At 40.4% G+C, this 22,163-nt stretch overlaps 2 protein-coding genes across 17 annotated transcripts in view; one reads left to right on the top strand and one right to left on the bottom strand.

Annotated features, from left to right (window-relative positions):
• dock7 (dedicator of cytokinesis 7) overlaps positions 1–675 on the bottom strand; it is a 47,929-nt gene extending 47,254 nt beyond the window's left edge. For all 16 annotated transcript variants that reach the window (XM_068707642.1, XM_068707636.1, XM_068707637.1 and 13 more), the window contains exon 1: positions 542–675. In XM_068707642.1, coding sequence (XP_068563743.1) covers positions 542–579 — 38 coding nt within the window. In that variant the 5' untranslated portion in view covers positions 580–675. The remainder of the gene's footprint in view (positions 1–541) is intronic.
• Positions 676–2,034: 1,359 nt separating this feature from the next.
• Positions 2,035–14,211, top strand: atg4c (autophagy related 4C, cysteine peptidase). The gene is made up of 11 exons (XM_068707657.1): positions 2,035–2,755; positions 2,858–2,987; positions 4,111–4,194; positions 4,661–4,891; positions 6,369–6,696; positions 7,246–7,316; positions 9,917–10,119; positions 10,363–10,441; positions 11,221–11,297; positions 11,791–11,910; positions 12,311–14,211. The coding sequence occupies exons 2-11, from the start codon at positions 2,912–2,914 to the stop codon at positions 12,476–12,478; spliced, it is 1,437 nt and encodes a 478-aa protein (XP_068563758.1). The 5' UTR covers positions 2,035–2,755; positions 2,858–2,911; the 3' UTR covers positions 12,479–14,211.
• Positions 14,212–22,163: the final 7,952 nt, after the last annotated feature.

Genomic DNA, 22,163 nt, shown 5'->3' with positions numbered 1-22,163 from the left:
GATCTGTCTGAGGGGCGGAGGAGAGATTAATATATCGCTATTCACTAAAAGGTTGATGGAGGCTTTTGTTTCCAGTCTTACTGTATTACAATGATCTCTCTTGTCAATGGGTTCTCGCTTAAAACACAACTTAAAGTTCAGTCTCATCTCTACCGTTAGTGCCCACTAGCTTCCCATCGTTAGCTAACGTTACAGTAGGCAGGATAGCCAGCTGCCTAAAATTAACGGTTTTCAATTTACAGTGAGTCCCTTTCGTTGCAGATAATGGCCGAAAAGTGCCTGTAATACATGTATTTCAACAATGTAGCGTCTCCCTCCTTTGTTAGCATTCAGGGGGAGAGAGACTAGCAGCTAGCGGTGACGCCGTCTGTCTGGGTGGGTCTGAGCATCTCTACCGATGTGGCTAACCAGCGGCTAGCTCATATAGCTGGGCCTCCTCCACAGGGTTCCCTCAGTGGTGGTCTGAGGGCGACCTACATAAAGGCGACATAGTGCTCGGTGTGCCTTTGACGAGCTCGTATCGGGGTCTTGAGTCTTTTACCTGCTGATTTTCTGGGCGAAGGCGCGGCGTTCAGCCATGGCAGTGGCCGCTGATGTGCTTTTAAAATTCCCAGGCAGGCAGGCAGGGTTGCAGGAGGCAGACTCGTCTTCCCAATCACTCACTACGGCCACAGGGAAAACTGGAAAACGGGAGAATTTTGATCGTTACCGTAATGGCAGTAATGGTTTGCAACAGAACACACCCTAAAGAAAATCTATTGCGCACCGTACTGCGAGGAATAAAGCTGCACTACACTGTTAAAGATTTTACATAAAAGTCACCCTTTTTTGATAAATGTCATTTAGTTTTGTTGAGCACCGTGGACATCCATTTCAAGACAGACATTCCCATAATTCTATGTTGTCATTTTTATTTCAAACTTTATGATTTTACAAATATGATATAATATTGTATTATAATAGGACCAAATATGAGAGCCTTGTTGTCCTATCTACACCACTGCGGGACTAATAAAGGATTATCTTATTTTATCTTATTGTATCTTACACAACACAAAATAAAGGGTAGAGTCAAAGTTAAAATATTTGTATCTGAATTTAAACAGTTTTTTCCCCATTCTCAAATTAGTTATAAAAAATCTGAATATTTTGCATTCATCCGATTATAATATATGTATACTTTCAGTAATGTTTTTATTTGTTGTAAAGGGTTTTTTATATTTACTTTATTCGCTTTCCCTCAAGTATAACCACTTTGCAAGCATTCAATATCAGTCTTATTCATCTTTAGCATTCTTCAATAGTTACATAATATCTGATTTTCCTTATCTAGTAATTATTTAACCGAAGCATACGATGTTTAGTCTCGTTGATGTCACTGAGAGCAGGGTCACTTTTTCAAGAGAAGCCTGTGAATGAAAAATAAATAAATATGCAGTACAAGCAGAGACCAACACACAGAAATCCAAATCAAAAACACAATTCACACAGATATATTTCGATTCCACATTTTAAAAAGTTACAATGCCAACTGATATAATGCTGAATATTAAAACGTTAAGTAATAGGAGATTTTGAAAAAAATAAATAAATAAATAATCTAAAAAGTTGCACTTAAATGGTGCGAGTGATAAGTTAAAAAAAAAATAATCACCATGGAAAAATTCCTGTGGTGTATGTTTGTTATGGTGGGTGATCATGTGACCATGCATGTTGAATGATGAGTTATTCATTCACAGGCAAATAATGATGTTAATTAAAGATGACGTGGTGAATATGTTTGGATGAGATGGACGCCTCTAGCGTTTTATTCGTTGCATTCATCATAGACTGTGCCTTTAAACAATAAAGTATGTTTTGTTACAAGGAATAACTCAAACGAGCGGAGCATTAATTCTAGACACTGAATCGTTGGCAAACTCCGCCCGCTCGGGCTACCTAGATTTGTACATCGAGCTACTTCTCAGCCCTGGCGGAAACACCGCGAGATCACGCATTTTCACTCTTCTACTTCCTCAATATGTAAACATTGCAGTCCAGTGCACGGCAGAGTGCTCCATAGTAAACGCGCAATGTGGTCACAAGTTGATCTGGCGGCCCTTTGCTCTTAGGAGCGACTGCTGACTGTGTTATACGTTGTTTAAGTTTAGCCTACGAGCCAACACAGTATGCTGATGGCGGCGTAGTGGTAGTGGTTCTAACTGCCGACTGTTTTTCCACACAAAATAGGATTTATTTATATGTATTTGTCTTCTTCTACGTGACACGTTTGCACAAAACAGGCTCCAAAGACGATTATGCGTTTTTTACCAACTTTATTATTTCAAAGGAAGAGCAACGTGCTCCCTTCCTGTTTCAAACACATAAACAAACAAGCGACGTTTCAAACTCGAGTGGACTCGTTTCGTCAAAAGACATCCAGCGTGGAATCCGGTATGTTTTGACCATGGACTGTAAATGAGAAGGTTTGACACTGTAATGAAAAACTTAACAATGTGGCATTCACGAGGACAGCTACGTGTTCTTTTCCTGTTTTCAACTGCTGCCGTAACTACGACAACCACAGACGCATTCGGCTGAAAACCGCCAGTTAACAGGGTTAAAAATAAACCGTTATACGGGCAGTTTTAAGTTATGCTGCAAGTCATGGGCGATACACCGCGGTAAACTATTGGTATTATAACAATATACAACGTTGTAAAGTTTGTACAAAGCTGCAAGCGGCTGGAAGTGGAAAAGAAGAGGAAGTTCCGAGGTAACGACTTGTCACTGCAAGCTGTGATTTCACGTAATTCTCCTTTATGAAGTGATACTGATCTAGTGAACTATCCCCACTCTCGTGTGTTTGTGCAACTAGGGTTTGTGCGCGGTTTGGGAATGGGTTACATTCCTACATTCCTTGCTGGTTCAAATGGAGAATAAAAGGAGCGACGAGGTGGAAACATTGAAGACAAAGTTCTTCTCTGTGTGGTACAATGTGAAATACAGTAAGTAATTTGCTTTAGGCCAACACACACACACACACACACACACACACACACACAGCCCTGCCACCCAAGCTTAGTCCTGTCTTCACTTTATTTCTTTATTTCTTCATGCATTACTGCTGTTTCAACCTGTCCACATAGCTTTCAATCTTATTTGTTTTAACCTGAGTTATGTTACTTAAAATGGAATGTGTAGAAGTGAAATCAGAATCAGCTTTATTGACCAAGTATGTGTACACATAAAAATAATTTGACTTTTTGTGTCCTACATACTTACACACAGTTCCAAGAACAATTTTCAGTTGGATATATACATATACATACAGCTAAAAAAAACAAGGACAACACAGCTGAACAAAGACAGGTAAACATAAGTATGATGTACAGCAACATACCATGTCTATATACGAGACAAAGTAGATAAAGAGAGAGATCAACAACATGTACTGCAGACACGAGAGTCGGCACAAATAAAAACAAGCATCAGAATTCACTGAGACGATAACTTACTACTGTTGAGTCAGCCCTTAAAATAGCTCTATGTCATTCTGTCCACTCCGGTTTGTGTGCCACACGTTTGTTTATTTAAAACACCATGGTTATTATCTACATTTTTAAGTAACAGGAAGAAAAGCAGAATATGTAGTAATTAGGATAAGAATAGCAAGTAAGCAGAAACCTTGGGACTGACCCAGATCAGTGAATGATGGGTGTTGTAGAGCATGTGCGCCAGCCAACTAAGTAATTATTGTCATGGCCGGCTCAAAACCATGACAAATAACAAGAGGAGACAAACAACAAAAAGAGTTACAGCAAATAGAAATGTCAAAACCTCATGAGGTGTGGAGGTCAGTGGTGCTAACGTGTACACATGAATGAAAGCATAAGTGTAGTGTGGTAAAAGGAAAGACTACCTGGAACAGGTGAAGTGCGCTCTTATAGGACGGGGAACACTGGGAACAGGTGTTCCCAATTCGCCCTAACAACGACCCAACCACACAGCCAAGTAGCCAGCTCAGCAGCCAAAAGAGGCGGGGTCGTCACAATAGGACAAGTTTTTTTTGTTTTGTTTTTAACCAGCAACTTAACCGTAACACATTGTCTTCTTTATTGTGTATCTTAGGTTGGGCTCTGAAATCGAAGACCCCATTCAGTAGAAACTCCCCGGTGTTTCTCCTCGGAAAATGTTACCATTTTAAGGCTGCAGGTATAGTGCGCACGCATACAACTACAATTAAAACACACACTGACTGCATTCCCTATATTGACATTCACATGCATACATGCCCCTGTAACAGCCATATGTGGTCTGGTGAGGACATTTCAGATTTAATTGCAGGGACCACAAAGGATGACAAAGCAGTGCAACACCAGTATCACTCACAGCCATTCAGGCCATTAACTAGGACGTAAGATTGGGAAGATATTACTTCAGTCATTATTTTTTTGGTGCACAGCCCTTTTGCAGAAATAAAAAAATTCCATTGTGCAATTATTTGATTTGAAATGAGACACAAGCTTTTACGTTAGGTCCAAAACTGAAATAGTAATAGGATTCTTAAAATGAATACATGATTAACTGTAACCAGTAGATTTATCATCTCCACAGGTCACAAGATGAAAATAGTTAACTGTAAATTCTGAGTGGATCACATGTCATTTGTTTGCCCAAGATGACGACAGCGTTGCAGAAGCCTGCTGCGAAGCCTCCGATGAGGACTCCGTCATGGGGAACACTGAGGCCTTCCGCAACGATTTTGCGTCCCGAGTGTGGCTCACCTACAGGGAGAAGATACCTCCTCTGCCCAGCTCCACCCTGACCTCCGACTGCGGTTGGGGCTGCATGCTGAGAGCCGGGCAGATGATGCTGGCTCAGGCACTTATTCTGCACTTCTTGGGCAGAGGTGAGTAGAATGATGGTGACCACGCCTGAGTTATGGTCCGACCCTAGATGATCAAAGGGATAGGAGGGAATGCTAAATATACTTCTTGAAAAAATGTTGATCGGCCTTTGACCAAGAGAAGAAGCTGCCAATGTAGATATTTGGAGATTGCTTACACTCTGCAGCTCCCAGGTGTTCATTTTTTAACACTTTATATGAATGTGGAGATGGGCATTGATTAATTAGCAAAAGCCTTTTTGTAATAATACAGAGATCTAAAAATGTATCCAGCATGGTGACTACAGTGGCTGAAGATTTGGGCAACATAAAAATATGGTATGTCCTAGTAATAAAGAAATTGCAGCAGTAAATTGCAGCGATTGGATCCCATGTTCATTTTCTTTATTTCTTTTCAGTTCAGTATCTCTTTTTCTAAGCAGGTAGCCAAACTTGCAGCCAGTTTAGACAGTTTCCTCATCCTCAAACTGAAAGGGAAAGTTTAATTTAGTTGATGCGAAGCATTTAAGATGAGTGAATTCCTCATATCTTTGTCAGAGCTATTGTCTCTGAAGTGTCCTAGACTTCACCGGTCCACATAATGAGATGACTGCAAGTTTAATGCAGTCATTTAGAAAACAATATTTAAAACTTGTTCTTCTGTTCAATCTAAAATATGTCACTAATGAAATATTTCTCTATAAAATGACTAATGGCCACTTAAGGATATTTATTGATCAATTTCACTTTGATTCACTTTGGATCAAGGTCATTTTGTTAATGCCTTAGACTCTACTCTGGCCCATTTTATGGCCTGGGCCACTCCCTTTCTCTCCGCCTTCGGCTCCCACCCTGTTTGTAAGGCTAAGGCACCGTTAAAGTGAAATACTGGGACACTCAAACTTATAATTGAACAGAATGACTCCTATTCTGTGACTGAAGCGCACAAGGTTCTGTCTGTTTAAGGCAAAAAGCTTACATTTCACAAGTTCTGAAAGACTTTTGGCTTGCTCTAAATTGAACTTTGATGTGTTGAATGATCAGGTTCAGAGAGAGATGGATTGTTCATCTCTTTTCTGTGTTGTCATGTTACAGTTGTTTTGAACCTATGCTATCCTATCTTTTTAATCTCCTTCAATAATGTGTGTTAAATCTTATCTCTAGAAGTTTTTTTCTTTGTCAAAGGTGTTTTTGAGTGGCAGCTCTTAAATGGGGATTTGTATTATGTGTTACCCTCAAATTCATAATGAATGATTTACTGTTGTCTTGATTGGTGATTTATTGCTCGACGTCTTCATCATCTAGCACAACATGACAAATTATCATATTGAAATTTGCATCCACAGAAATGTAGTATAGGATACTGGTCTACCCATGTATCAGTGGTCTAAGAAGTAAAATTCTTATGCCTAATAACATGTGTATTCTAAGGAAACTTTCAAACTTTCCTTAGTTTTTGTTCTCTCATGTTGATTGTAGCTGATGATTTACTCCTCCACAGACTGGATCTGGTCGGAGGCGATGTCGCTCCAGCCTTTGGACACAGAGACGTGGACTACCACTGCAGCCAGGCGTCTGGTGGCCTCTCTGCAAAGTTCCCCCAGGTCCTCCGATGAAGGATCACAACCCACGCACCAAGCCCAGGCCCGGGGATCCGCAGAGGAGGCAGATGCACATTTGAAAGAGATGTACCACCGCACTCTGGTATCCTGGTTCGGGGACAGCCCCTCGGCTCAGTTAGGCCTCCACAGCCTGGTTCGCATGGGTCTGACGATGGGGAAACAGGCAGGAGACTATTATGGGCCTGCTGTGGTGGCATACATCCTCAGGTAAGTCTAAAAACGTGGATTTCAGAGTACTATTTTAAACATTGCATTTCACATTTCACATACTGACTTATTGCTGCACAGCATTAACAATCTGTTATTTTTGCTAGATAAATGTCTTAAATAATCAATCAGTGCAACAAAGTTTTTTTTTAATTTTCTGTCAATCAACTAATGGACGAATAGTTTCAGCACTATTAATGTTAATGTCCTTTTATTTCAGCCATTGATGAGAAGTATTTTAGTCAAGATAAAGATGCAAAACATCGGATTAAATGAAAACTAAATGCTGAAGTATTCTTTGACGTGCTTGAGGTGTAAAACAAATCTGTATTTACGGATATTACTAAGAGCCAGCAGGATTTTTTTATAAATCCTTGTGGAACTGTCCATGTGTGAACTGGCTATTGTATAATTATTACAATTAAGTTGATGGTAATATACAGTACATACTCCTGATGTTAACTTAGCATAAGCTCTGCATGTAGACATTTAAATCCCCTCACACTCTCTGCCTCCTCTCTCTTTCTCTCCTCTCTGTCTCTCTCTTAGGAAGGCTGTCGAGGAGGCGATGGACCCTGGCTTGGCGGGTATAACCACTTATGTTTCCCAGGACTGCACAGGTATGAAAGATGAGCCTGCTGCTGATAAAAACAGGATACTGGGCACAGTGCCCAAACTGACCCTTCTTTTTCCACCATCTCTCTCTGCCGCTGGGAGACTACAGAGTAGCTTAGAAGGGTGACAGGAGACTCACTGTGTCTATTACCCAACAAATACATCAACTCCAAATCTATAACGTCCCACTCCAACCTCTTCTTAACCCCAATAACTTGTTTGTTTGATTCATGTTTTTCTTCTCAATAGCCAGAGCAGAAGAAAGCTGGTGTGAGAGCGAGTGTCTTGCTGTGTTATGAGTTTGATATTAGAGAGTCGCAGAGAGAAAATGGGAGCGAATTCAACTTGTGCGCTTTCAACACCATGACCGTCTGTACAAAATGGAATTAATCAAATGTCAGTCAACATAAAAGTTAACAATTTAGAAAATCAGTTGTTAATATTTGATGTCATTCATCAAGCAAATATGTTCAACATGCACTATTTCGTGGTTCTCAAAATGGAAGGATTTGCTGCTTTTAGCTATGTTTTATCAGTATAAATTGAATCTCTTTAGGTTTTGGATGTTTGGTTGCACACAAGGACTTTGGAGAAGTTATCTTGAACTATGAGAATTTGTGGTGGACATTTTACACACTTTTCTGACACATTAGAGATAAAGCAATTACACATTCAATTACAAAAAATTACTGACAGGTTAACTTGTGATACAAAGTAATAGGCAGTTGCAGCTCTAATATAATTAACATACATCCTAGGTATGGTAAGAGTGTATTCGGACAAAGCAAAACACAATCATTTTTAATAATTTTTATATACACATTTTTCAGAGGGAAAAGTAGAATATTTTTAAAATACTTGTGATTGGGTAACAAGAGAGATAAGGTGTTTGCAGTGAAATATTTTGAGGTGATGAAGTGACATTTATGAATCGCACTCTTACTGGAAACGTGCATAAAAATATGCATATACAGTGCTGTGAAAAAGTATTTGCCCCCTTCCTGGGTTCTTATTTTTTTGCATATTTGTCACACTTAAATCTTTCAGATCATCAAACAAATTTTAATATTCGACGAAGATAACCCGAGTAAATACAATATGCAGTTTTCAAATGATGATTTCTTTTATTAAGGGAGAAAAGCTATCCAAATGTACTTGGCCCTATGTGAAAAAGTAATTGCCCCCCCTTGATAAATCATGAATGAACTGTGATTTTTTTTTTGGAAAGCTGAGTTCAATTTCACTATCCACACCCAGGCCTGATTACTGCCAGACCTGTTGAATCAAGAAATCACTTAAATAGAACCTGTCTGACAAAGTGAAGTCGGCTAAAAGATCTCAAAAAGCAACACATCATGCCGCGATGTAAAGAAATTCAAGAACAGATGAGAAACAAAGTAACTGACATGTATCAGTCTGGAAGGACCCCAGAACAACATCTGAAGAACTGCAGGCCTCACTCGCCTCAGTTAAGGTCAGTGTTCATGATTCACCAATAAGAAACAGACTGGGCACAAATAGCATCTATGGGAGAGTTCCAAGGCGAAAGCCACTGCTGACCAAAAAGAACACAAAGGCTCGTCTCACATTTGCCAAAAAACATCTTGATGATCCCCGAGACTTTTGGGCAAATATTCTGTGGACTGACGAGACAAAAGTTTAACTTTTTGGAAGGTGTGCGTCCCGTTACATCTGGCGTAAAACTGACACAGCATTTCATAAAAACAACATCATACCAACAGTCACACATGGTGGTGGTATTGTGATGGTCTGGGGCTGCTTTGCAGCTTCAGGACCTGGACGACTTTCCATAATTGATGGAACCATGAATTCTGCTCTCTACCAGAACCTCCTGAAGGAGGATGTCCGGCCATCAGTTTGTGACCTCAAACTCAAGCACACTTGGGTTATGCAGCAGGACAATGATCCGAAACACACCAGCAAGTCCACCTCTGAATGGCTCAAAAAAAGCAAAATGAAGGTTTTGGAGTGGCCTAGTCAAAGTCTGGACTTAAATGTGATTGAGATGCTGTGGCATGACCTTAAACAAGCCGTTTCTGATCGAAAACCATCCAATGTGGCTGAATTAAAACAATTCTGCAAAGAAGAGTGGGCCAAAATTCTTCCACAGCGACATGAAAGACTCATTGTCAGTTATCGCAAACGCTGGATTGCAATTGTTGCCGCCAAGGGTGACAAAACCAGTTATTAGGTTTAGGGGGCAATTACTTTTTCACACAGGGCCAAGTTGGTTTGGATAGCTTTTCTCCCTTAATAAATTAAATTTAAAAACTGCATTTTGTATTTACTCGGGTTATCTTTGTCTAATATTAAAATTTGTTTGATGATCTGAAACATTTAAGTGTGACAAATATGCAAAAAAATAAGAAACCAGGAATGGGGCAAATACTTTTTCACAGCACTGTATTTGGAAATTTTTGCAGGCAATTATGAGAAATAGGAACTGTATCTCATACAAAAAAAAACCTAATCTTCTGTTCATTAACCATTCTTTCTAATGACATTGACAGAATGGCAGATGGATTGACTGACAGGGCAGATATGGAAACAGACAAATTACTTTTGTGTTATTGATCCTCCATAGTGTACAGTGCTGATGTCATCGATAGCCACAGGGCACCAAGAGCAGGGCAGGCCTCAGCTGAGAGATCCGATGCCCCTCCCTCCCCACAAAGCGACCAACCAGTGTCCGCCTCCTCCCTGTCAGACAGCCGCGCTGTCGTCATCCTCGTCCCTGTGCGGCTGGGAATGGAGAAGACAAACCCTGACTATTTTAACTTTGCAAAGGTGAGGGATAAATGTAGGTCAGGGTGGTTTGTTGAACTCTTTTGGTGTTAGATCACATGTACACTCACAGGGTTAAAGTAAGTAAGAGTAATTATTCTGTGAATAGGTTACTGTGGGGGTTGATGAGTTTAAAGTGTCTGTTTTACTGTCATTGAAATACAGTATGTGGGGAAACAAAATCAAAGTATTTAGGCTCCCAGTCAGATGTACTTTGTATTTCTTTGTCTCTGTCTCTGCATTTAGAGAATGCTGAGTCTGGAGTACTGCATAGGCATCATCGGAGGGAATCTCAAACAGGCCTGCTACTTTGTAGGATTTCAAGGTTAGTCTTAGCTTAATGCAAAACAGAGAAAGACACACAGAGAGAGGTTGGTGTGAATAACAGATTATTTTGCATAATATACCCTTCATATGTGAAGAGACAAAGTAAGTTAATGTATTCCTGTTTGCGTGAGGAAAACGGAGAGGAGTGGAGATGGAAGCAAGTGAAGCAGGGCTTACTTTATTCTCTCTGACCCATCAAAGCCTCACCCATTTATCACAAGTAAACCTCCCAAGTTGTGAGCTGTAATTGATTTCCATAGGAGGCATGCATTAAATTTCATGCAGGGCCCCAAAGTGAGCCACTCTTCATCACCTTCAGGAGCCAGGAGGAACCTTCAGTTGTACATCTTGGCAGTCAATATTTACGCATTTACATTTTACCAATTTGAAATATAGTGGTGGATGATGTCTAAATGACAAGCAATACATTCTCCCTGCCAAGGCGCGGTACAGCGCAGCATTTATCATATGCAAATGGTCGAACATAATTGCGTGTTTGTAAAAGTAATTCCCCCCACACAAAAATTAAATGACAACCTCTTTTTTTGTGGGTGTAAAGAATGTGCTTGTACAAACGCATCTGATTATGCAGAATTTAATCCACCGTGGTGGATATTAAAAAGCAACAACCTTCTGGGAGGCATATTTGACGCACACAAGCCTAACAGTAGGCCAAGCGGGTGACTTTGAGCTACTCTGCATAGAAATTGGAGAGAAGCGCGTTTTTGTAATAATCCGATGTTTTTGAATAACTTGTCTTTTGTTTTGTCCTTGCAGATGACAGCTTGATTTACATGGACCCTCATTACTGTCAGTCTTTTGTGGATGTCAGCACCAGCGATTTCCCTCTCCAGGTAATGTGAAATTACACAGACGAGCTGACTGGGGCCCCAGTAATGTGAATTTAATAGTTTCTGTTAGTACTTAAGGGTATGAATCTTAAAGCAGCCCATGGCCCAATTACCAAGTCCCTATCTGCTGATTTATTTGCTGCTCAGATGTGTGAAGCTGCCACTTAAGAGAAATACGGCAAATACTGGATCAGGTATTTGTGAGCCTGAATATTTCAGGACCCATACATAAAAATCAGCACACAGTGCTGTATAGTAACTTTGTTTTATGCTTTTGCATGCAGTGGTATACAATGTGACAACACACCAGAGTTGTAAATTTATGGATGCTGTGACAGCGGATAAATAGGATTTCATTCATCAAATGATGCAGAATACATCTTATTCGCTGTTGTCGCTGCCATGAAGTGTATGTAATGCCCCGCAGTTGTAACACATTATCTAGCCCTTCAGCTTGATGAATATTTTCTAATGTATTTTGTCTCTTTTTGTCTAGTCATATCATTGCCCCTCACCAAAGAAGATGCCTTTCAGCAAGATGGACCCAAGCTGCACCATAGGTTTCTACTCTAGAAGTGCTAACGACTATGAGAGAATCAGCCAGGAGCTGTCTAAGGTAGGGAATAGTACTGCCTTAACACAGGACTCCTTCAAATCACTTCACGCCGCCAACATTTCACAATAATTATTATTATCATGATGCTATATTAATTCTGTTTTGTACCCTGCAAATGTGTGATCAGTGTGATAAATATTAACCAGTAGGTGGCACTATTTAGCCATGAATCTTTTCTTACTTCGCTTCTCCGGCCAGTCAACATGTTGGGTAGATGTTGTAAACCAGCCTCTAAAGAAATTATACGACAATGAATATACTGTAATTTCTAAGAGGGAATAATTAAGGTGCAATAAGATACCACTCGTTAGGTTAAGTGATGAAATTGAAAGCAAACTGTTATGAAGTGTACAGGATGGTGCAACACTAGCGCGCCTCTGAAACACTGTTGTTGTTCCAGGTGCTGCAGCCGTCAGCAAGGGAGAAATACCCCGTGTTCACTTTTATGCAAGGTCATGGCAGAGATTACGACCTGTCTGCAGGCCTGACCTCGGAGAAGAGAGAATGGTCCTTCATCCGTGACCCGCGGAGGACGGTCACCACTACCGGGGACTTTGTGCTGCTTTGACGGCGCTGTTTAAAAGACTACTGACAGGGAACTTCTTCTCTTAATGAATCGAACTGATATCCAAAGCCTCGTGTCCGAGCCTGTTGTGACACCGAAGGTTATGGAACTTTTTAAAACTACAGTAACTTGGTGAACACATCCTGAAAACTTATTATAGTATTTATTTTTTTTGCCTGGAAATGTGAGCTTGCTGAACATTTGGTCAGAAAGCTTTTGGTGCTATGCTTAATTTAGTCACTTCAAATGTTTTATATTGTCCTCTGAAGAAGAGGAATACTATTCATTTTCACCATTTATTTGTTATATGGACTTAAAGGCAAGTTGTTGAAAGCAACTATATCAACACATAATATTTTTGGAGATTTGATGGCGGAATTTTCTACATGGTACACAATGTTGAAGTCTCAAAGGGATTTGCTTTTAACGATTATAAGGTCCAGTTCAGCACGACACCACTACGACGTAACAGTGTCGTATAGTGTTGGTCCACTTAAAATCCTTTCACAGGGCTACATCTACAGTATTTCAACAAACGTTTGTTAACTGGTTAGCACTGGGCTAAAAGGAGTATTGTAGAAGCTTTAAATAATATGTCCCTAGGGCTCTCTGATGATGGAGCAAAGTAACTTTTCCAAACTTCTGTGCCAAAAAACTCGATACACAAGATGAATTCTTCACCCGACATCTCACCAGCAGTAGCATGTGGGACACATCCTTTACACTTTCTTCATAAATGTGCCAACACTTCTTGAATCCTTTTATTCACGCTAAATCTGATTCCTTAGTCAGAGCAATAACATATGATGGTGTTGTGTGATGATATAATTGATTGTATTCATTTCTGATTTATGCCGTTTGTTCATTTACCATATCTCATTAAGTGCTATCTGTTAAGAATTACCTTTTACAATAGAATGTTTAAGATGTAAAAGTATTTAACATATTCTACTAACACACACTGACGTCAAAGCATAAAAAAAGATTTAGGGAATCAGAAAATATATATATATAGTAAAATTTATCACCACATAAAGAAATCAGAGAGACATACTAGATCAACTTTCCAAATCAATATTGTGTGCTTTTAACAATTTTGGCCAATTATTTCAAACGATTTTTATCATTTCAAACCATCTCTTTTGTTTTGCAATAAGTATTACAAAATTAATTTTTTAACATTTGTTATGTTAGTTAATGTTTCTTACTCGTGATTTTTTTCCTCGTTTCCAGTCTCCAGCAGTGAGTGACTAAATGATCTGTTGCAGTTTTTATAAAACACCTTAACAAACTAGAAATGAAGAACTACACTAATGCATGGGGTGACTGTGGAGAGCAGGGCCGCCTTTCAAACAGAGGGTCAGTGGTTCGATCCCCGGCTCCTGTTCCGCTGGTCTCATGTCAATGTGTCCTTGAGCAAGACATTTAACCCAAAAATTGCTCCCGTAGCTGTGCCTACGGTAGATAGATACTGAATTGTAAGTCGCTTTGGATAAAAGAGTCTGCTAAAAAATGACTGTAACTGTAATGTTAGGTTGGAAAACTTGTCATGCACTTTGATTTTTCATTTCAAAAAGGCTGAAGTATTTAACTGTTGTATATTTTTCATGTGCTTTCCTGCATTACATTTTTTTTTTGAATAAATTAACTGTATAATATGTTTTATTAACATGTCAAATGTTGTTGTTTTTTACCACTGCCAGGCAAAAAAGTTCAATAAAGTAAAAAATATTTGACTTTCTTAATCCGTTTGCTTCTTTTGGGTCCACTTGAAGCATTTGAAGTGACTCTAGTAGAATAAAAAAATGTTTGCTTCATTTTCAGTGCTCGATGCAAACCTCAGTGGTGTGTTGAAATGCATTCAATCCCTTTCTCTCCCGGTCAAATGTAATAGATTAAAACTAATCGTACGTGCTAACCATCTCTACAGCCCATTAACCAGGGACCGGAAAAAATGTGACCCAGTGACACTGGCAGCAATTGTGTTCCTCTGCAGAGGAAAAGAAAATATCCTTGTGTGCAAAGCTCTGTTACCATGGATAATCTGTGTGTTTCCCCCTTAGTTTGAGCTATGCCGGACTGTTTTTCTGTACAATACAAATTCTTGTATTATGATGAGCCTTGCTTTTTAAAAGGAGGGAACTGTCCCTTGTGTGAGAGAGCTGGGGCAAGGGTGAGAATGGATGGACAGAAACGAAGAAGAATCCCTCATCTGTTTTCTTCTCTACCATGGAGAAGCAATGGCAAAACACATAAAGGCATCATTTAGATCCCTCGTCTGATCTGTGTGTTCGTCCATTTCTTTTTTTTCTTTTTATGGATGGCCGACCGGCTGTGTGGACAGAGCGGGAACATCAAGTATGCAGAAGCAAAGGACCAGCGACATTCTCCAACTTTGGAAGATGGAAGGGTTGAATGGACAGGAGGGAGGCGTAGGGAGGGGGTGAGACATTTGGGGATTTTTGTCTGAAACATGAAAGAGCATTTGTGCTGGGGGGCACACAGCTCTCTGAGGGTTGTCTGTGTTCGCCATGTATTTACAGGGGATGTATGAATATTTGATTAATGAGTCACAGACTCGAGGGAAATGCAATAAGCGAGTGGTGGCTTTACAAAGCAAGCCGATCACACACATACACACAGCTATACTCCTCCTGTTTAGCACAGCTGCCTAAAGTGTCATTGACATTGCAGATTCCTGAAAATCTAATCTGCAGCCGGGCAAATTCCTCACAAAGACGGAGTCCATGAGAGTCATTCCTCTGTTCCACAGATGGATGGATGTGTGACGGGGGGATGCGCGTAAAGACCCAGAGATGCCCAATAAAGATTTTATTTTGGTGTCATCTGCAAGAGGAAATGGTTTGTGGCATGAAGCCCTTAGAGGGATCAACAAGGAAGGGGCCTTCTCATATCTTAAGATCATACCTGTATTAGGGATAAACCCCTGATTAGGTTTAGTCCTACAGGCTTCACTGGGACAAGGAGACCTTTGGGACTTTACCCACAAACTAAAGATGTGATCTGAGAGCAGCTGGGTGAATCTTGATACCATGATAAGCTGTTAAAGGTTGAGTTTGTAGATGCTATCTTCAAATTGACACAGAAAATGGGAGAGGAAAGATGAAAGGACACCTTTATGCATTTGTCAACAACTTAAAAAGAAGGATGCAGATCTCTCAATATCAGTACATGTAATACAAGATTAATCATAAATATTTTGCTGTGAAATAAATGGTACCGTTTTAACATACAATGCAAGAAGGTGCTTTTTAATGTGTTACCTCCCTTACAGGCAAAATACACATATTCTCAGTACTGAGTGGGGTGTGTTAAGCTTTCTGCTAACATTGTCAACACATTAAACGGTTTTCTTTTCCATGACAATGTAATCAAAATTGTCTCTTGTAGGTGTATTGAAGAAGGTGACTGTGATACACCAGAAAGTGTCGTTTCTATTCCCTCTAACCCTGTGGTTCTCGGGATCTCCTCCAGCCAAGATCAGACCATGATGGATGACACTGAGAACATCCAGAAGAATTAGATTTAACAAAAAGGGAACGACACGGGTTGAAATGTAATATGCACAGTCTGTGTATGTATGTGTATGAGAGTGTGAATGTGTGTGTGTATGTGAAGCTGTGTGGATGTGAAGAAGCTCAAAAGTGATGTGTACAGTCTTTTCCATTCATGAGTAGTGTGTAAATTTATATGGATGAGTGTGTAGTTTACATATGTACGTCTTGTGTGTAAGTCATTCTAAATCTTAGGTGTCACACTCCCTTCCTGTCTTCACACCAGGTGCAGGGGTGCTAGATTTATACCCAGTAGCCCTTGCCCACCCTTGTGGAATGCCATGCATCTTCAAACAGGTACTTCACTTTGAAATCTCATCTCGGCGTGATATCTCTAGGCGGCTAAATATATCCGGCTCCCGGCTCCTGCAGCCGTCGGAGCGTAAATACCGCCTGCGCTGCATCAGACTGCATTCAGAGTCTCATGTCTGTCCACCCAACTGTCCACTTGTCTTCACCCGTCTCCTTCTACCAACTCATCCCCTATCTATCCTGTTCACAGGAGCTCCTGGAGAAGTGCTGAGGCATTGCATGCCTCACACATCTCTTCTGGGTTGAAGCCAGACCGATGTCATGATGCTGTGATTAATCAGCACCACACAGGACAGGAGCTTTAAGGGTGCACCACGAAGTGAACATGACCCACAGCACATATAAGGTCAAAGGTTCTTCAACTTTTTTCGCCTCCGGGAATCAAACAGGAGAAACATATTTAATAAAACTGCTTTTCTTGTAACATATTCTTTTAGGAAACACCAGTGCATTTTTCAAATAAACATGGCGGCAAAAACTATGAGACCTTTTAATGAACCATAGACTTATCATAGACTTAGCAACTATTCAATGGTTATTGACTTTTAGTGTATTCATATTTTGAGTTGATGGTTGGTTACATTCCTTTATTGTTTTGAAATATATATGTTTTAGGTATTACAAATAAATTGTAATTTAAAGCTAACAGAATTAATAATTTAAGTTTTAAAGGCATGTAAAAAGTTTGTAGTGAAACACGGTCCTTTGTTTCAATTTGATTAGTTTTTATGTAATTTTGCGTATCATTTTTGGTGAAGCGTTCTTAATAGTATAGTGTTAGTAAATTCAAACATTTTACCCTGATTTAGAGGAGCTGTATCTAACATTCTGAACAATATTGCAGCAAACAACTATTTGCTATGTACAAGTATAGTGGAATAATATTTACCTGAGCAGAGAATGAAGTCACTCTCCCTCTGTGTGTGCTGTAATCCACCAAGACATAGCTGGGCTGGCCGTGTCTGCTTTCACTGCATGTTTGTGCATGTGAGCGTGCCGCACGGGTTAGCTCATGGCTGCTGCTCTGCACTGCTCGCATACGGCAGCTACAGCTGATCCCTCAGGTAAACACTGTTAGCTCTGTCAACACTTTCGCCGTAGTTTGCACTGTTAGTTCTGTTAGCACAATTAGCTATGAGCCCATAGTATGAGTATTAAATATATTGATCCTGGTCCTAAGTTGATGGCTACACTAAAAGATGGCAAGCTACTGTGAAAAAGCAACTTTAGAACCTGTTATTGATGTAAATAATCATTATTTAAATTTAAATGACTCCTCGGACAAGGTCAGTGAGGACGTCATCATAATTTCATTCCTTTTTATTTAGATTTAATATGGAGAGGCAATCAAAAAACAAATAAATGTACTATGTGGCATTATAGATCAGTGTGGAAATTCCTTCCTTGCTTTACTTTACCTAAATAATGCCGCAGACCTCATGAGAGGGGGCTGAATTTGCTTTTCACTGTGATTATTTTGTATCAGTCTTCCTCTCTTCCCACTGAGAGGAGTGTACCATGGCAGAGGCCCAAAGCAAAGCTCCTCTTGTGTTGGCTAACCTTGCCCGGCTGTGACAACAAGAAGGGCACTGGAGTTAACATTTAGATAACGGATGTGTGTGCCACTTTCGATTCCATTCCTGGTGACAGGGAATCTTAGGAGCACATCACAGGTTGCATATGTGTGTGTGTTGGGGGCGGGGCACTCCTGTGTTTCCTGCATCTCAGGGGTGATGTGGAGGAACGCCGAAATTCCTCATTCTGCTGTCCTCTGAGGCATGGCCGGCCCTCTGTCAGCTTTTACTAACCAGATGCATCCGAAACAGGCGCAGAGGCTGAAGGCAGGGGATATTGCCTGCTGTGTAGCTGTCGACTTGTTTCTTATTGCATGCCTGTGTTGAGCAGGGTGGCAAGTGTGTATGTGTGGATGGGAGGGTGGAGGTTATGAGGGTGTCAGCCTGTCTGTGTGTGTAAATGTGTATGGCAGGACATGCTATGAATTTAGGAGTGTGTATCATCCACCACAAACACACACACACGTACACACACACCCACACTAAAAGACACAAGTCTTTTCTCTACCTAACTCTTAGATTGTAACTAACATCAGTCCCTGCAATGCTGCGGACTGCCAAATGAAAATGAGGGTATATGCGTGTGATTGTGAATGAGTGTGTGACAGAGAGATCATAATTTTTGTGTGTATGTGTGTGTGCACATGCGCAGGTGAGAGTGAGTGAAAGGTATCCTCCTTCCTGTAGATTTGTGTGTATGTGTGATACTTTGCAATCTCATCTCCATCTAAAACTCCTGCAGGCCCTGTGCACCATTACCACACGGTTGCAATAAAACCCACAGTAATTAAAGGGGATCTGGCTGTAATTGCCTCAGTGAATCAACTTAATCAGCACCTGTGCTCACAGTCAACCTAATGGTGCAATCTAACCTTTTAATACTCCAGAAATTAGAATTGTAAAAAATTATACACCTGATAATCATTCTGTATTTTGAAACTCTTGAGTGGACAATGAGTGGACCATTGTCCAAGGCAAATATTAAAGCTGCAGTCTGCTGAGTGTGCATATCTGAGTGTGTGAGTGATAGAGCGAGAGAGAGAGAGAGAGAGAGAGAGAGAGAGAGAGAGAGAGGCAGAAATGTCAGGATGATGACATGCCACAACTAACTCATAGGTAACTAAGTCGACTAATTGATTAGTCGTTCAACAGAAATGTAATTGGCAAACACTTTGATCTTACATAAATTGTTGATAATAATAGATTTACTGGTTCTACTAGTCTCTATGATTACTACTGAATATATTTGGGTTTTTGACTTTTGTCGGACAACATAAGCACTTTAAATAAGTCAACATATGCTTTGGGAAAATTGAAAGCTTGGTCATCATTGGACCAGGTGGAAACCTCCAGTTCGGAAAAGTGAATCCAATGCAGTAGTGCTTTAAACTCCTCAGGTTCCAAGTCAGATTGTAAAGAAGTCTATGAGAAAATTACCCTACTTCTCACTTGATTTATTATCTTAGAAAACATTGTAAACATGGGTTTATAGTCTCAAGTCTTGTTCAATACAGCATGAAGTTCATTTAGTAAATTATGGTCCCACTTAGAGTGAAATAGACAATAAAGCAGGGTATGTTTTAGGGCTTGTCTACATTTTGATTGACAGGTTGCTACCAAGGTGTTTTCCGGTCTGGGTTGTCTTTGTTTTCACTTAAAGGTAATCCACCTCTGTTTAAGTATAAACTGCTCCACAAAACAGATGTGGCATGGTTTGCACGCAGTTGTGAAACAGGATTATGGCACAAAAACTTTCTCTTGAATTAACTGTTAACTTGTCTGATTAAATCCTAGTAGTATTCACTACATCGAACTGTTAGCACTGTTCGCTGTGCCAGTTTTTTGACTGACCAGACAACAAACATCACCAACAGAACTTTTTCACAGCTGTTATTTTGACATTCCTAACAGCAAGAAAAGCACAGATGCTGTTACATTGATGATGGCTGTTCCATTCAAGTGTATTAATATGCAGTGACAACTAGCTAGCATGCATAATAGCAAGGCCCAGAACTGAAACAACTACAGTAACTTAAAACGGTGCACTTAGTAAAGTAGGTTAAGAGCAGTGAATGAGGAGTCAGTAGGCAGTCAATGGCAGTATAAAACAGGCAATAAAATGCGTTTGAGACAGTGTGTGTCACAACAACCATGAGAGGTCATTGAGCATGCAGCCATAACTGACCACCCAGAATATTATGCAGTTTGTTACAGCAGAATGCAAGATTCGTTGCGGACAGACACAGACGTGCACTCACTCACTGATTCACCTGATGATGCATATACACACGCAACTGATCACATGATCCTGCTGGCGAAGATAAAAATGCTCTCAATTACAGCAGATTTTCTTGCTATGACTATGAAAAAGGTCTTTGGCATAGCTTTTTATTTACAATGAGGTAGCCAAGTCCTGTTAATGCCAGTGATCTTGCTCTTAAACTGGCAGATGTTGGTTGTGCAGAACGTACACACTAATCACAGTAATGTCCCCGGTTTGATTTTGATTAGGGACCATGTCGTGCCACTCTCTTTCTTTCCATTTTTTTCTACACTGTCACTTTCTAGTAAAGACAAAATCTTACAAAATTAGAAAAAGTTCCCACATTGGAGTGCAGTGATTCAGCATATATACGCAGGTAACAGGTTTAAAAGGGATGTGTGGTACAGCCTATAAGGATCTAGACCTAAATATAGTCTGTAGAGTACAATAGTTGCAATAGAGTGCAAAGTGCGTGTGCATGTAGCCTGACAACTGTTTTAGAGGAGCACACATGCAGATTTTTTCCTCCTTGGAAAACTCAGTAAGAGATGGAAGTGTGTGACAAAGGTGTTCCACAACAACAGACATAGATTTCAATGCATGCAGTATGCACTATTACACGATACAATACAATACAACAACCATAAGAAGAAACACAGATAACGACACTCCTAAAATCATGAATAAATTAGTACGCCCATTAATCTCGCACCACTGGGCCCACGGCCTCATTGAAATATAGGTCTTTTCAACACATATACCTAATATACTAAAAAAGAACATTTAAAATGATTCAGTGGCTTGCATGAACACATTAATTTTCAGTACTAAAAATATATTTTTAAGCAGGTCCTGGGCCCTACTTCTTTCTTGTGTGGAATGCATAATGGATTCCTATGTAATCTATTATGGCTGCTGAGGGAGCGAGAGATAAAGAGTTTCCAGCAGCAGCCACCCGGGGTTGTTCTTCTTTAAATGAAGTTTTAATAAAGAACGACGGAGAGGCTGTACAAGGTCAATTATCAGACTTTGCCCATCCACTGATACTGTTCTCAGATCCCTGTGCTTAGTTAACCATAATAGCCGTCAGTCATAGCCTGCTGATCTACACGTAAAAACGTCAAGTCGCCCAGACGAAGGCTGAACCTATCTATTCAACGCTTCTGTCAGTGTACGTTTACTGTTGACTATTTTTCGTCCTGACTGGCACATAAGGTCGCCACTGTCACAGACAGGCAAATCAGGAGAGCTGACTGTGGTCGACGTTCATTTGTCAGTGCCCTCGTTGAGGAGGATATCTCTTTATGCATCAAAAATATGTTAAAAATCACTGGGGGGAGAGGTGGAGATATTAATTTCATCTGTCTGGGTGCTCGCTCAGCGTTGAAAGTTGAAAGGCCCCCCAGCCCATCTCAAAGAGTGAGGTGGATTTAATGTACAGTGTGCTTATGAATACACTTATGTATTCATTTGAGCAATAAACGCCGGGCTGGGTCCCACACAGAAAAACAAACTGCCTAGCTTCCAGCAGCCATTTTAATTAAATGCCATGGATTGTCAAATTTATCGATGCCCCTTCCCGTGACACAAGTCTGAAGGATGTCCTGTGGCATTTCCATATCTTCAGCAGCTTGTCCTGCTAATGTGAGGTGAGGGATGGAAGGAGATGGAGGTGTGCTTGACTAAATTGGGCCTGGGTCTCACAACATGGAGCAGAGGGAGGAAGCAGGATGTAAATGGATGTAGATGGGCTAAAGGGGGGTTGCACATGTCCTGAAGCGATAGCCTCTGTGCTGTAGTGAGGCCTCAATCTCGCTCTCCTTCTCTCAGAGCAGATTTGTGTACAGATGGGTGTCTGACAGGCCTACAGCTGTTCTCCTAATTGTTCATTAAGTGTTCTATTGATTCCCTTATTTCGAGTACATGTGTCTTTCAGCCGCTGCTCTCCATGTGAAGTGGCAGAC

Source organism: Cebidichthys violaceus, unplaced genomic scaffold (assembly GCF_023349555.1).
Source record: "Cebidichthys violaceus isolate CVI_PGR_0920_01 unplaced genomic scaffold, fCebVio1.0.p SCAF_13, whole genome shotgun sequence".
Taxonomy (NCBI): Eukaryota; Metazoa; Chordata; class Actinopteri; order Perciformes; family Stichaeidae; genus Cebidichthys; species Cebidichthys violaceus.
This window is presented reverse-complemented; position numbering and strand designations above follow the sequence as displayed.